Below are 13,767 nucleotides of genomic sequence, written 5' to 3'. Positions count from 1 at the left end.
ACTGGTAACGATGCTGCCCTCTGCGAAAGTAGCTATAGGATAGACAAATCGAAGGAATTCTTCTACTTCTGAAACAAAACAATACATGACAGATGGAGCAAGGCGAATACCAGTTGAATAATGACACAGGAAAACATGTATTTCTCACAAAAAGAAGCCTACTAGTAGCAAAACATAGTCCTTAAAACGAGAAAATTTCAAAAAATCGTTTTTTTGTTTAGTGTTCCCTGGTAGTTTACCTTATAGTACTTCTAACCTCAAGTTCCAAAGAAACTCGGTTGCCGAGTTAAAAGAGAAAAAAAAGTGTGCCTCCGAAAACCATTCACCGAGGGAAAAAAATACTCGACATGTAATTTCAGTGACGGCCTAACAGGCATTATGTAAATTGTGAACGCGCTTGAACTTGAGTTCGGACCATCCTGTTACAATTTCTGCACAAAAACGGACAAAAAGTGTGTTGAGCGAGTAGAGCAGCGGATGACAGAAGCTGCCACAGAGGCCCGCAGGATCACCTTGGCCACGAGGAACATGGAAGAGGGCATCCTTTTGGATCTGGAAGGATTGCTCTGTGGTCCAGGTATCACTGAATAGAAGTATATTTAACTTATATGAAAAAAATGTTACTTTAAGCACGTTTTCCCCGAAACTGTATTTTTCAGACTGACGGCTAACGTAACTCGAGAACGATACACTCAATTTTGATCGAAATTTGACGCCAATAGTTTGAATTGAACTCTTTATCAGCATACTTAGCCATTTTGCGATATATTCGAAAGTCTATTTTCGTTGCACATTTTTGTATCGATTTTTTGGAGGAATAGAATGACATGTGTTTCAACAGGTCGATATTTTGTTTCAACTTATTACTTTTCAGTTATCCTAGGTACGCTGACAGGAAATATATTGAAAGTTACTTATACGAAAGTATTTTTATACAGGTCAAGTAGAAGGGTTCCGGGAATTCCCGCCGACGACCAATGTCCCATTGCAAGGGATCTTTTCACCTGGTGCAGCGGTTACAGGGAGCCTCCGATGTGGACAGAAAAATGATTTCTTAAAGACAAAACTGTAAAGAATAACGCTATATTGTCAGATTTAGCATAAATTTTTATTTTTCTTGAAAAAAATCACGAAAATCATCCATTTTTCTTGTGTTCAAAGAGGGCTACCCCCTTAATGTACGTCTGGAGCACGGCATTGTATGGAAATAGTTCCAGGGCTAGTCGAAAACTAGAAGAGAATTTGATGGTGAAATCTGCGATTAAGATGATGAATATTTTAAGGCACACGGCAAAACAGACACTAGCTGTTAGAAAATCCTCTTATTTGGGGCACATCAAGCTATGCTGCTGAGAGTTTCTGATGTGTGTATATTTTTAGACCCATTCATTGAGTTTTGCAATTTCCAGACCATATTTATTAATTTGTATATTCAGTGGTGTATATTGTGAGCGATGGCTTACGAGTAATATCCGGAGGGAAAGCGTATTCTGAACGATAAAAAAATCCATGCAGTAATGCAGGTATCTGTGCTTAATGTTGGAAAATGACTGTTGACTCTGCCAAACTTCATCGGTTGGCCTCCACGTCATTTTACGTGGCATAGTCCCCTGATCTCTGGGCGGGGTGTATCTGGCGAAATAGTGACAAGAAGCCGGCGTTATATCCAGTCCACGTGCTTACAATATAGATGCCGGCTGCCCCCTGGGACTATGTTAGTATTCTGGCTGGATTTCTCATAGCAGTACGAAGTACGTGGACTTTACTCACGGACTTCCAGTATTTCACAGTATCCATTCTTTGCTTAACCGCAGCCAGCCGTAAATCTGTGTTCACACCGACCTCTCAACTGTACTGCTGGTCTTCGGGAGGAGGCGGCTTTGGATCCCCGTCACGATACCCTGATGAGGGATTTGTCTAAATGTCTACAGGCTTCAGGTAGTACGCATAGCGAGGTGGCGCACCTCTTAGTACAATGGACTCGCATTCGGGAGGACGACGCTTCAGGTCCCCGTCCGGCCATCCTCATTTAGGTTTCCTGTGATTTTCCAAACTCGCTCCAGGCAAATGCTGCGATGGTTCCTTCGAAATGGCCCGGCCGATTTTATTCCCCATCCTTAACAAATTATCCGAGTCTGTGCTCCGTCTCTAATGACCCCGCTGTAGAAGACGTTAAACACTAGTCTTCTTTTCCCGTTTTTCTGCTAGTCCACGACCGTGTTCCTCAAGCCTCGTCCATTTTCACTTGTGTTCCAAGCTTCTTTGTCTGTGTTTAAGATGACACGGTATTGCTTCAGGGGCAATGAAAGAAAACAGGATTGATATAGAATTTGGGTCTTATAAATTGAGAACAGTAATGTGGAAACTTTATTTTTATTTGTCAAAATTATAAGTGAAAATATAAATAAACTTCATATTAATTACGACAGGCAACATGCGAAACGTTCGTTTGGTGACAGGTTGCACACATAGTTCAAGAACGGTAACAGTATAAAGTGTGTGCACTATAGTCGTCCAGACAGTGAGGAAATGTCGATAGAAAACTGAAAGCAATTTTTAGTTTGAGAAACAGAACGAGCGAAAGTGAAGGGAGCGACAGTACTTACTCGAAAGAAATTTTGTTTTTCGTTTTTATTACCAACCGTCAGTGTTTGACTGTTCACTGCAACATAACTGAAGTCACCAGGCACGATACAAGATTATTCAATTACGCGTTGGTGATCACACTTTCCAGCTGTATGACAAACGTAAAAAACATACCTCTAATACACATATGAATAACGGTCACTAGACTTAAACGTTTAGTTCACGATTTTGTACCTTCGATAGCACAAGGCAGTAGGGATGAATTACATAATCGAAAAGTTATCTACAACTTGTACAGAAACCAGACTGCAGTCACAAGAGGCGAAGAACATGAAGGGGAAGTAGTGTTTAGGATGGGGGTAAAACAAGTTGTACCCTGTTACCGACGTTATTCAGTCTAAGTAGTAAGGAAACCATGGACAAATTTTGAAAGGGAATTGTAGTTTAGGTAGCAGAAATAAAAACTATGACGTATGAAGATAAGGTAATTGTGTCAGTGGCAGCAAAAGACCGAATGGATAGCGTCTCAAAAAGAGACTATAAAATGGAAATCGACAAAAATAAAACAGGCGTAATGAAATGCACCCGAATTAAATTAGGTAATGCTGAAGCAATTAGGAAGCAGATGAGTTTTGCTGCCTGACCACAAAAGTAGCTGTCGATGGTCGAAGAAGAAAGGATATAAAATGAAGACTGCCAATAGCAAGAAAAGAGTTTCTGAAAAAGAGGAATTTGTTAACAGCTAACAGTTTAAGCGTTATGATGTTTTTTTTTTTCCGAAGGCATTTGTCACGAGTGAAGCCTTATATGGAAGTGAAACCTGGACGATAAGCAGTTCAGATAAGGAGTAGAAGGTTTGGAAATGTGGTGCTGTACAATAATGCTGAACATTAGATTAGATCGAGTACCAGGTAAGGAGGTTCTAAATCGAATTGGGAAAAAAGAAATACATGGCTCAATTCGTCTAAAAGAAGGGATCGGTTGATTGGGGACGTACAGAGTCATCAAGGAATCGTCATTCGGGTATTGGAGGAAAGGCAGGGTGGGAGGGGGTTAAAAATTGTAGGAGGAAACCAATGCTTGAGTACAGTAAGCAGGTGTAAATGGTTGCAGTGGTTACGCAAAGATAAAGAGGTTTGCACAGAATAGACTACCACAGAGAGCTACATCTTATCAGACTTCGGAATGAAGAGCAACACTAGAACACAACGGTAACAGCGGTAGCAGACCTGGGTGAGATTAGTTAGTAGCACATTAATACCAAAGCAATCAGTCGAATTCTTACAGTTACATCCTCTAGATGAAGAACTGCTCAGTTACCTCCTTTCTGTCCACGTTTCCAATAGTTTCGTTGAGGTACTTTTTCTCCTCGTCCGAGATGAATGGGTGGGAGTTGGGGTCGCTGTAGCAGAGCAGTTGCCAGAGGATGAACCAGAGAACTCCGATACCGCCGAACAGGTAGAAGACGCTGTCCCAGCTCTGCGTCGCCTCTATCACGACGCCGCTCACTGCGTTAGCCACGATGTTTCCGATCAGGGAACCTACGCAAACGCACATGTCGTTAACACATTGAAATACACTGCTGATCATCTTTATTCGCGGGTAGAAATACACACAGCTTTTAAATTCGGGGGTGGTTTGATGCAGCTCTGCAGCAGCTGAGTTGCATCTCATCGGAAAAAAATAGCAGTTGTGGTTTAGCCTCAGCCATTGCAAAAAATGCTCAAATGGCTCTGAGCACTATAAGACTTAACATCTGAGGTCATCAGTCTCCTAGAACTTAGAACTACACTCCTGGAAATTGAAATAAGAACACCGTGAATTCATTGTCCCAGGAAGGGGAAACTTTATTGACACATTCCTGGGGTCAGATACATCACATGATCACACTGACAGAACCACAGGCACATAGACACAGGCAACAGAGCATGCACAATGTCGGCACTAGTACAGTGTATATCCACCTTTCGCAGCAATGCAGGCTGCTATTCTCCCATGGAGACGATCGTAGAGATGCTGGATGTAGTCCTGTGAAATGGCTTGCCATGCCATTTCCACCTGGCGCCTCAGTTGGACCAGCGTTCGTGCTGGACGTGCAGACCGCGTGAGACGACGCTTCATCCAGTCCCAAACATGCTCAATGGGGGACAGATCCGGAGATCTTGCTGGCCAGGGTAGTTGACTTACACCTTCTAGAGCACGTTGGGTGGCACGGGATACATGCGGACGTGCATTGTCCTGTTGGAACAGCAATTTCCCTTGCCTGTCTAGGAATGGTAGAACGATGGGTTCGATGACGGTTTGGATGTACCGTGCACTATTCAGTGTCCCCTCGACGATCACCAGTGGTGTACGGCCAGTGTAAGAGATCGCTCCCCACACCATGATGCCGGGTGTTGGCCCTGTGTGCCTCGGTCGTATGCAGTCCTGATCGTGGCGCTCACCTGCACGGCGCCAAACACGCATACGACCATCATTGGCACCAAGGCAGAAGCGACTCTCATCGCTGAAGACGACACGTCTCCATTCGTCCCTCCATTCACGCCTGTCGCGACACCACTGGAGGCGGGCTGCACGATGTTGGGGCGTGAGCGGAAGACGGCCTAACGGTGTGCGGGACCGTAGCCCAGCTTCATGGAGACGGTTGCGAATGGTCCTCGCCGATACCCCAGGAGCAACAGTGTCCCTAATTTGCTGGGAAGTGGCGGTGCGGTCCCCTACGGCACTGCGTAGGATCCTACGGTCTTGGCGTGCATCCGTGCGTCGCTGCGGTGCGGTCCCAGGTCGACGGGCACGTGCACCTTCCGCCGACCACTGGCGACAACATCGATGTACTGTGGAGACCTCACGCCCCACGTGTTGAGCAATTCGGCGGTACGTCCACCCGGCCTCCCGCATGCCCACTATACGCCCTCGCTCAAAGTCCGTCAACTGCACATACGGTTCACGTCCACGCTGTCGCGGCATGCTACCAGTGTTAAAGACTGCGATGGAGCTCCGTATGCCACGGCAAACTGGCTGACACTGACGGCGGTGGTGCACAAATGCTGCGCAGCTAGAGCCATTCGACGGCCAACACCGCGGTTCCTGGTGTGTCCGCTGTGCCGTGCGTGTGATCATTGCTTGTACAGCCCTCTCGCAGTGTCCGGAGCAAGTATGGTGGGTCTGACACACCGGTGTCAATGTGTTCTTTTTTCCATTTCCAGGAGTGTATTTAAATCTAACTACCCTAAGGACATCACACACATCCACGTCCGAGGCAGGATTCGAACCTGCGACCGTAGCGGTCGCGCGGTTCCAGACTGAAGCGCCTAGAACCGCTCGGCCACTCCGGCCGGCTGAGCCATTGCAATACTAAAACAGCAAGCTCGTTTTGCCTAATGTTACAAGCCGAGACAATTCAATCATATAGACTATTGCCCCTGCAACTACTGAATAGCCTGCAGCCCCTTTCCAGGGACCATATGTTAGTCTGGTCTTTCCACAGATATCCCTCCATTGTGGTTGCGGCGACGGTAGACTGTCTGTATCGTTGAGGCAAGCAAACAACCCCAGTGTGTCATGGTCCACTGTCACTAAGTGGCAGGTATACAACATTACCAGAAAATGCTTGTAACACTTAAGTACTAATGTTCAGATAAATACAGATATTAAGAACTAAGGTACTTATCAATTATTTGTTATCATCTAAGGTCGCTGCTCGCAAAACACACACACACACACACACAAGTATGAGTGTTATACAGTGAATCAATACGTCAGAGTTGTATATATATCAGCATTGTCTTTCTCGCTACAGTATCTGCTCAACACCGTTATTGTTTCACTGTATTCGTAGTGCTATGAGAGACCTAGAGAAAGCTTTCAACAATGTTGACTGGAATACTCTCTTTCAAATTCTGAAGGTGGCACGGGTAAAATATAGGGAGCGAAAGGCTATTTACAATTTGTACAGAAACCAGATGGCAGTTATAAGTGTCGAGGGACATGAAAGCGAAGCAGTGGTTGGGAAGGGAGTGAGACAGGCTTGCAGACTCTCCCCGATGTTATTCAATCTGTATATAGAGCAAGCAATAAAGGAAACAAAAGAAAAAGTCAGAGTAGGTATTAAAATCCATGGAGAAAAAATAAAAACTTTAAGGTTCGCCGATGACATTGTAACTCTGTGAGAGACAGCAAAGGACTTGGAAGAGCAGTTGAACGGAATGGACAGTGTCTTGAAACGAGGATATAAGATGAACATCAACAAAAGCAAAACGAGGATAATGGAATGTAGTTGAATTAAGTCGGGTGATTCTGAGCGAATTAGATTAGGAAATGACACACTTAAAGTAGTTAAGGAGTTTTGCCATTTGGGGAGCAAAATAACTGATGATGGTCGAAGTAAAGAGGATATAAAATGTAAACTGGCAATGACAAGCAAAGCGTTTGTGAAGAAGAGAAATGTGTTAATATCGAGTATAGATTTAAGTGTCAGGAAGTCGTTTCTATAAGTATTTGTATGGAGTGCAGCCATGTATGTAAGTGGAACGTGGACGGTAAATAGTTTAGACAAGAAGAGAATAGAAGCTTTCGAAATGTGGTGCTACAGAAGAATGTTGAAGATTAGATGGGTGGATCACATAGCTGATGAGGAGGTATTGAATAGTATTGGAGAGAAGAGAAATTTGTGGCACAACTTGACTTGGAGAAGGGATCGGTTGGTAGGGCATATTCTGAGGCATCAAGGGATCACCAATTTGGTATTGGAGGGAAGCGTGGAGGGTAAAAATCGTAGAAGGAGAACAAGAGATGAATACACTAAACAGATTCAGAAGGATGTAGGTTGCAGTAGGTACTGGGAGACGAAGAAGCTTGCACAGGATAGAGTAGCATGGACAGCTGCATCAAACCAGTCTCAGGACGGAAGACCACAACAACAACAACTGGCACATTTCACGGAAGGCCGTGGAACACGACGAGATGAGTCAGAGCGCACCAGCCAGACCACTCACCTCACTCTCCCCCACCTTGAGAAGATCGACACCTCATCCGAATGGCACTGCGGGACTGATCTGCGTCCTCCTCGGCTCTGACGCAACAGTACAACACATTGTACACTATCAGGAGTGACAGTCCGTCGCCCTTTATTACGGCATGGCTTACGTGCGCGTCGTCCACTTTTCCACCTGTCTCTGACGAATGTGCATAAATATGCGCCAGTGGTGTATGGATCGACATCATTGGGGACATGACTAGTATCAGGTAGTGTTCTTGGACGAATTCAAGTTCTTTTTATTTGAAAATGATGGACGCTTTTTGATTTGCCGCAGTCAAGGGGAGAGGCATCACAACCATTGCATTCGCACAGGACATATAGCGCCAACTCAGACCCTTATGGTGTGGGATGCTATTGGGTTCAACAAGAAAACATACACTACTGGTCATTAAAATTGCTACTCCAGGAACATGACGGGCTACAGACGCGAATTTTAACCGACCGGAAGAAGATGCTGTGATATGCAAATGATTAGCTTTTCAGACCATTCACACAAGGTTGGCGCCAGTCGCGACACCTACAACGCGCTGACATCAGGAAAGTTTCCAACCGATTTCTCATACACAAACAGCAGTTGACCGGCGTTACCTGGTGAAACGTTGTTGTGATGCCTCGTTTAAGGAGGAGAAATGCATACCATCACGTTTCCGACTTTGATAAAGGTCGGATTGTAGCCTATCGCGATTGCCGTTTATCGTATCGCGACTTATCTGTTCGCTTTGATCAAGATCCAATGACTGTTAGCAGAATATGGAATCAAAATGGTTCAAATGGCTCTGAGCACTATGGGACTCAACTGCTGAGGTCATTAGTCCCCTAGAACTTAGAACTAGTTAAACCTAACTAACCTAAGGACATCACAAACATCCATGCCCGAGGCAGGATTCGAACCTGCGACCGTAGCGGTCTCGCGGTTCCAGACTGCAGCGCCTTTAACCGCACGGCCACTTCGGCCGGCTAATATGGAATCGGTGGGTTCAGAAGGGTAATACGGAACGCCGTGCTGGATCCCAACGGCCTCGTATCACTGTAAGTAGGCTGTTTAGGTTTTTTTATTGGTAACGCCACCTCAGTATGAAAAACACCGGCTGTGCCGTGTGCAGTCTGTGGCTGCTTTGCATTGTTGTAATACTCAACCATTGTAGTGTTAGGCAGCTGGCTGTGAACAGCGCGTAGCGTTGCGCAGTTGGAGGTGAGCCGCCAGCAGTGGTGGATGTGGGGAGAGAGATGGCGGAGTTTTGTAATTTGTCATATCAAGGTAAAGACATTGTTTGTTCTCTATTAATATCTTTCATTTGCTAACTATCCCTATCAGTAGTTAGTGCCTTCCATAGTTTGAATCTTTTATTTAGCTGGCAGTAGTGGCGCTCGCTGTATTGCAGTAGCTTGAGCAGCGAAGATTTTTGGTGAGGTAAGTGATTTGTGAGACGCATAGTTTAATGTTAGTCAGGGCCATTCTCTTGTAGAGAATTTTGAAAGTCAGATTGCGTTGCGCTAACAAAATATTGTGTGTTGAAAGTCAGATTGCGTTGCGCTAAAAAATATTGTGTGTCAGGTTAAGCACAGTCCTGTATAATTGTTTAAAGAAGCACAGTTGTATAAAATTGTTAAAAGGGGACGTTTCATATGTCGACCCTTAGCCTAGGATACCTCACTGGAATCTTCTGATTTTTTCTTGTAGTTTGTGTAATTAGTGTAGATTTTGTTTATTGCTAGCTCGTAATTGTAGAGAAAATCTTCTGTGTAGTTGCAGTCTTTCATTGTTGTACAGTAAAACAGTTGTGGCATGCATGTAGATTTGCACCAAGTATTTCGCAGCTGCAATTAACTAGATATTATTTTCAGTGTTATGTTAATGTGTTCTCTTATTTTTGCTCTTGAAATTGTGTTTTTCTGTGTTGTCGTGTGAAATACTGTGACAATAATGGCGTGTGAAAAACGTAACACTAGGCTCCAAAGTAAATTGAGAAATGACAGCGAAGACGAAAGCAATATGTTAGCGCCGCAGAGTAATGAATTAACTAATGTTAAAAGTAGTAACTTGGTAACTGTGCATAGGGAAATGGAGCGGGCGGCAAACAATGGTGTAGACAGCGAAACAATTAGAGAACAGGGAAGCATTATCGATCGGTCGGTTGGCAACAGCTCGCCTCAGGAATCCGAAATGACAGGACACGATCTCGCAAATACTGTAGATTCAGGATTTGGGTCCTCACCGTTTTCTCAAATAAGTCAAGACACATTTTCTGCTTGTCAAAATGTGAATGTTTCCGGTGCAAATTCACTGCCGAAAACCACTGAGGAACATGTTTCAGACACCAATGCATTGTTATTACAATTAATACAACAAATGGGACAAACACAGCAAAAGCTTGAAAAATTAGACACAATTGAACAAAATCAGGGTCAAACACAGCAACAGTTAGACGCAATGGAACAAAAGCTTCAAAAGTTAGACTCAGTGGAAAATAAGCTTGAACAAACACGTGAAGATTTAACTACCGAGTTACATAATATTGAATCGAAATGTCAAAAAGTCTGTAATGATGTAAAAACACAAATTTGTGAGCATTTTCAACCTATTTTTTCGCGGCATGAAAATGCATTACAGAATCACGAAGCAGCCATAAAAGAACTGCAAACCATTGTTCATGAAAATCATGAGACCTTGTCGGCTAAATTTGACTCAGTTGCATCTACCAATTCGGTTACGCAACTTGCAAAAACTCAGGAAAACTTGAAGGACACAGTAGATTCGATTTCAACACAAATGGACACTCTGAAACTTGGTTCAGAAAAACACACTGAGGAAATGTGTTCACTGTCGGAGAAAGTAGCCGAACTTTCGGATCAGGTCACTAACTTATCTACAAAGGTAGATGATGATCTGAAGGACACAAGACCTGTAGCCTTCACTGACACAGAAGAGTATGAACAAATTAGAAAATTCAAACAAAATCAAAATCAAATTAATACGCAACACCAAAGAGAAATCCGCGAAGTACAAGATCAGCTGACACAAGTAATACAAGAATTACATATTTCAGAGGACACTCGCGCTCCAGTACGGGAGGAGGGACATAGAAATACGGAACAACCACAAAATAATAACACAGGACACTTCGGAAATTATGAAAGAAATTGGCAAGGCACACCGAATTTTGAGATGGAACCGCCGACACGACGTAACAATGACCGATGTGTGACTCGCCGACATGATGACTTTGACTATAAGCTGTTCATTACTACACGTAAATTCAAAACGTTTAAAAATTCTGCCAACGACATTCATCCACAAGCGTGGCTCCATCAATTCTCTCATTGTTTTCCCCCTAACTGGTCATTAGAACACAGATTAGAATTTATGTGTGGCTATTTAGAGAATGAACCAGCTGTAAGAATGCGTTCGGTCATTCATGATTGTCATAGTGAAGGAGAATTTTACCATGCCTTCCTCTCAGCATATTGGTCTCAAGCCACACAAGACCGAGTAAAACATGGCATCATAATGATGAAACATTTCGAACAATCTGAATTCTCCAGTCTTGTGAAATATTTTGAAGACATGTTGCACAAGAATCAGTACCTGTCAAACCCATACAGCCCCTCAGAACTCATCCGCATTTGCTTAATGAAATTACCTGAACATATACGACACATTATTTTGGCAGGACGTTGCAAAGACGACATTGAAGCATTTCAGGGACTCTTACAAGAATTAGAAATTGACACTGACAGTCGCCGGATGCGAAAACAGGAAAACAATCACTACAGGTCACATACGTCACAATTCCGTGACGACAGAAACAAGAACTGGACACGACAAGGCTATTCTCACAACACAAATCGTGACCAAAACAGACACCACCCGTATGACAACCGTTGGCAGAGTAGTAATAGTTACAGAGAAAGATCGCATTTCCGAAGTAATGACTATCACAGAGACAATCAGAGAAACAGACAATACGGGAACCAAAACAATTATTATCAAGGGAGGCAGAATAACTTTAGACGCAACAGTTCGGCGCACAGTTACGATTCAGGGAGAAATTCTCCACCACGTGACGGACAAGGAAGAAACTACGGAACCTACCGACATGACGACAGACGATATATTCGTAACGACAGACCTGAATTGCATCAGAACTGGCGGGATTTAAACACGGCAGGGCCCTCCCGGCAAGGCGAATTTGTAGAAGTTCGGTCTCCGAATCCCATTAACGACGCGCGCCAACAAAGAGGCAGGCACTGACCCGCACAGCAGGCAGCCGCGTGCGCCAGCTGGCTCAGGGAAAAATAACATAGCGCTAACCTTGAAAAAAAAAATCCAGTATTCTTTACCGACTTATACCGCATTCTGCACCACATTTCACATGTAAAACCGTTTATTGAAAGATAATCTGCTTTTTTTAATGCAACATTTTGGTTTACTTGCAAATACATTATGGATTCAAGGTGCTTTCTGAGAGATACCAGATGATACAGAGGTTAGTTTATGTGACAACTACACGATTTTATCACGACGCTACTAATGAGTGACAATTTACGATGTTGCTTTTGCGGTGTATCTGTTTTATATCTGCACAATTTTTATGAATTTTTCTGGAGAGTAAAACATGTTTTAGTACTTAACTTTTGTGGTATAGCTACAATGAGGCAGCCTTTTCCGTAGCACAACAATACGTTACAGCACAGTACTTTCTTCATCACAACAATAAGCATAATAACTAAGATATCTATACGTAAAGCATTTTACTTTTGTGTATCATCAGGTAAGTACATTGACTTCAGCAGAACTTTGCTTACAGAGGACGATAACTACGACAGTTCCACAGAATTATCTTACAGCAAGACGCACAGTTTAGCGCTACAGGACACGCATTTGAGTGATTAATTTGGTACTTAAAACATTTATTTTTAAAGATATTTGAAGTACAATGATACGAAGTTTTTCCGTGATACATTTCATTCCATTGCTGTAATTTGTAACACCTGAGGGTATAATTACATTTATCCTCAGGGGGGTACACGCTTACTTTGTGTACCATGTGTTTGGCACGCACAAGGAGCCCTAGCTAATATGGTATTTGCTTATACAACTTTACACATCGGTACCATATTTCTCTAACACAGAATTACACAGCTATCTGATTATTTGACAGAGAAACAAACATTCTTTTTACTACGTCAGTGACAGACGTTTACGTAATTTCACAGTTGGATAACTTCACACTTATGAAATTGTATTTTGTCTGTACTTTGTAAACTGTTCATATTTTTTCGGAACCATTGTGATACTATGAGAGCTTTGAATGATGTATTTGGTAAGGGAGCATGATTTTAAAGTACATTTGAGGTAGATGACACTTTTGACATGAGCAGAGAATTTTTTTTAGGTTTTGAAATTATTGGAGGAAGCTACGACGATTTTGAGGGTTGACTGAGGTATTATGATGTTATTTTTACGACGACGATATGTTTTATGCTGTTGAGGTACGTTTATGATCAATAAGCTGATGCTATATGAGGAATTTGATTATGTGTCGACGATATATATATATGTGTAATAAGGTAAGGAATAATGAGTAGCGGTTAGGAACTCTGCCTTGTGAAGACGTATGTTGGAAACCGAGAATCGTACTTTTAGAATTATGAAATGTGTTTAAATGCGTGAATGTATCACAATGCCGACGAAAATTTTTTTTGGACGCTGTTATATTTATATGATTTTGTTTCTACAGATTTGTAATCCAGATTCTTGACCTGTGAAATATTTTTATATCAGACTGTCACTGTAGCGAAAACTGCTGTCGTAAATATTCCGGGATGAGAGGTAAGTGACCGAGACGTAATTCGTTGTGAGCGGCCACCTGTGCCAGCCACCTGGAGAAACAGCCATTAGGTGGAGAAAAAAAAAAGGAAGGCCATTAGCCTCGCTATTGCCGTTCCTTTGTAGCGAGCATCGCAAAAACGACACGGTCGAACTTGAAAACATATGTTGACACAGTGGAGCTCTTAATTTATGATCTTTACAGAAATGCCTTATGAAATGACAGAAATATTTTTACATCTGCACACCTGATTATGACAAGCGTCTTTCTACGAGAGTTGGGAGAATTTCCAACTTATGAAATGTCACATGA

The 13,767-nt window shown here is 42.9% G+C and overlaps 1 protein-coding gene across 2 annotated transcripts in view; it reads right to left on the bottom strand.

The window, feature by feature from the left end:
- LOC126195089 (putative inorganic phosphate cotransporter) overlaps positions 1-13,767 on the bottom strand; it is a 378,205-nt gene that overhangs the window by 33,412 nt on the left and 331,026 nt on the right. For both annotated transcript variants that reach the window (XM_049933551.1, XM_049933552.1), the window contains exon 5: positions 3,907-4,127. In XM_049933551.1, the coding sequence (XP_049789508.1) occupies positions 3,907-4,127 (221 nt within the window). The remainder of the gene's footprint in view (positions 1-3,906; positions 4,128-13,767) is intronic.

This window comes from Schistocerca nitens, chromosome 7 (assembly GCF_023898315.1).
Source record: "Schistocerca nitens isolate TAMUIC-IGC-003100 chromosome 7, iqSchNite1.1, whole genome shotgun sequence".
NCBI lineage: Eukaryota > Metazoa > Arthropoda > Insecta > Orthoptera > Acrididae > Schistocerca > Schistocerca nitens.
The sequence above is the reverse complement of the archived record's forward strand: the minus strand, read 5'-3'. Positions and strand labels throughout refer to the sequence as shown.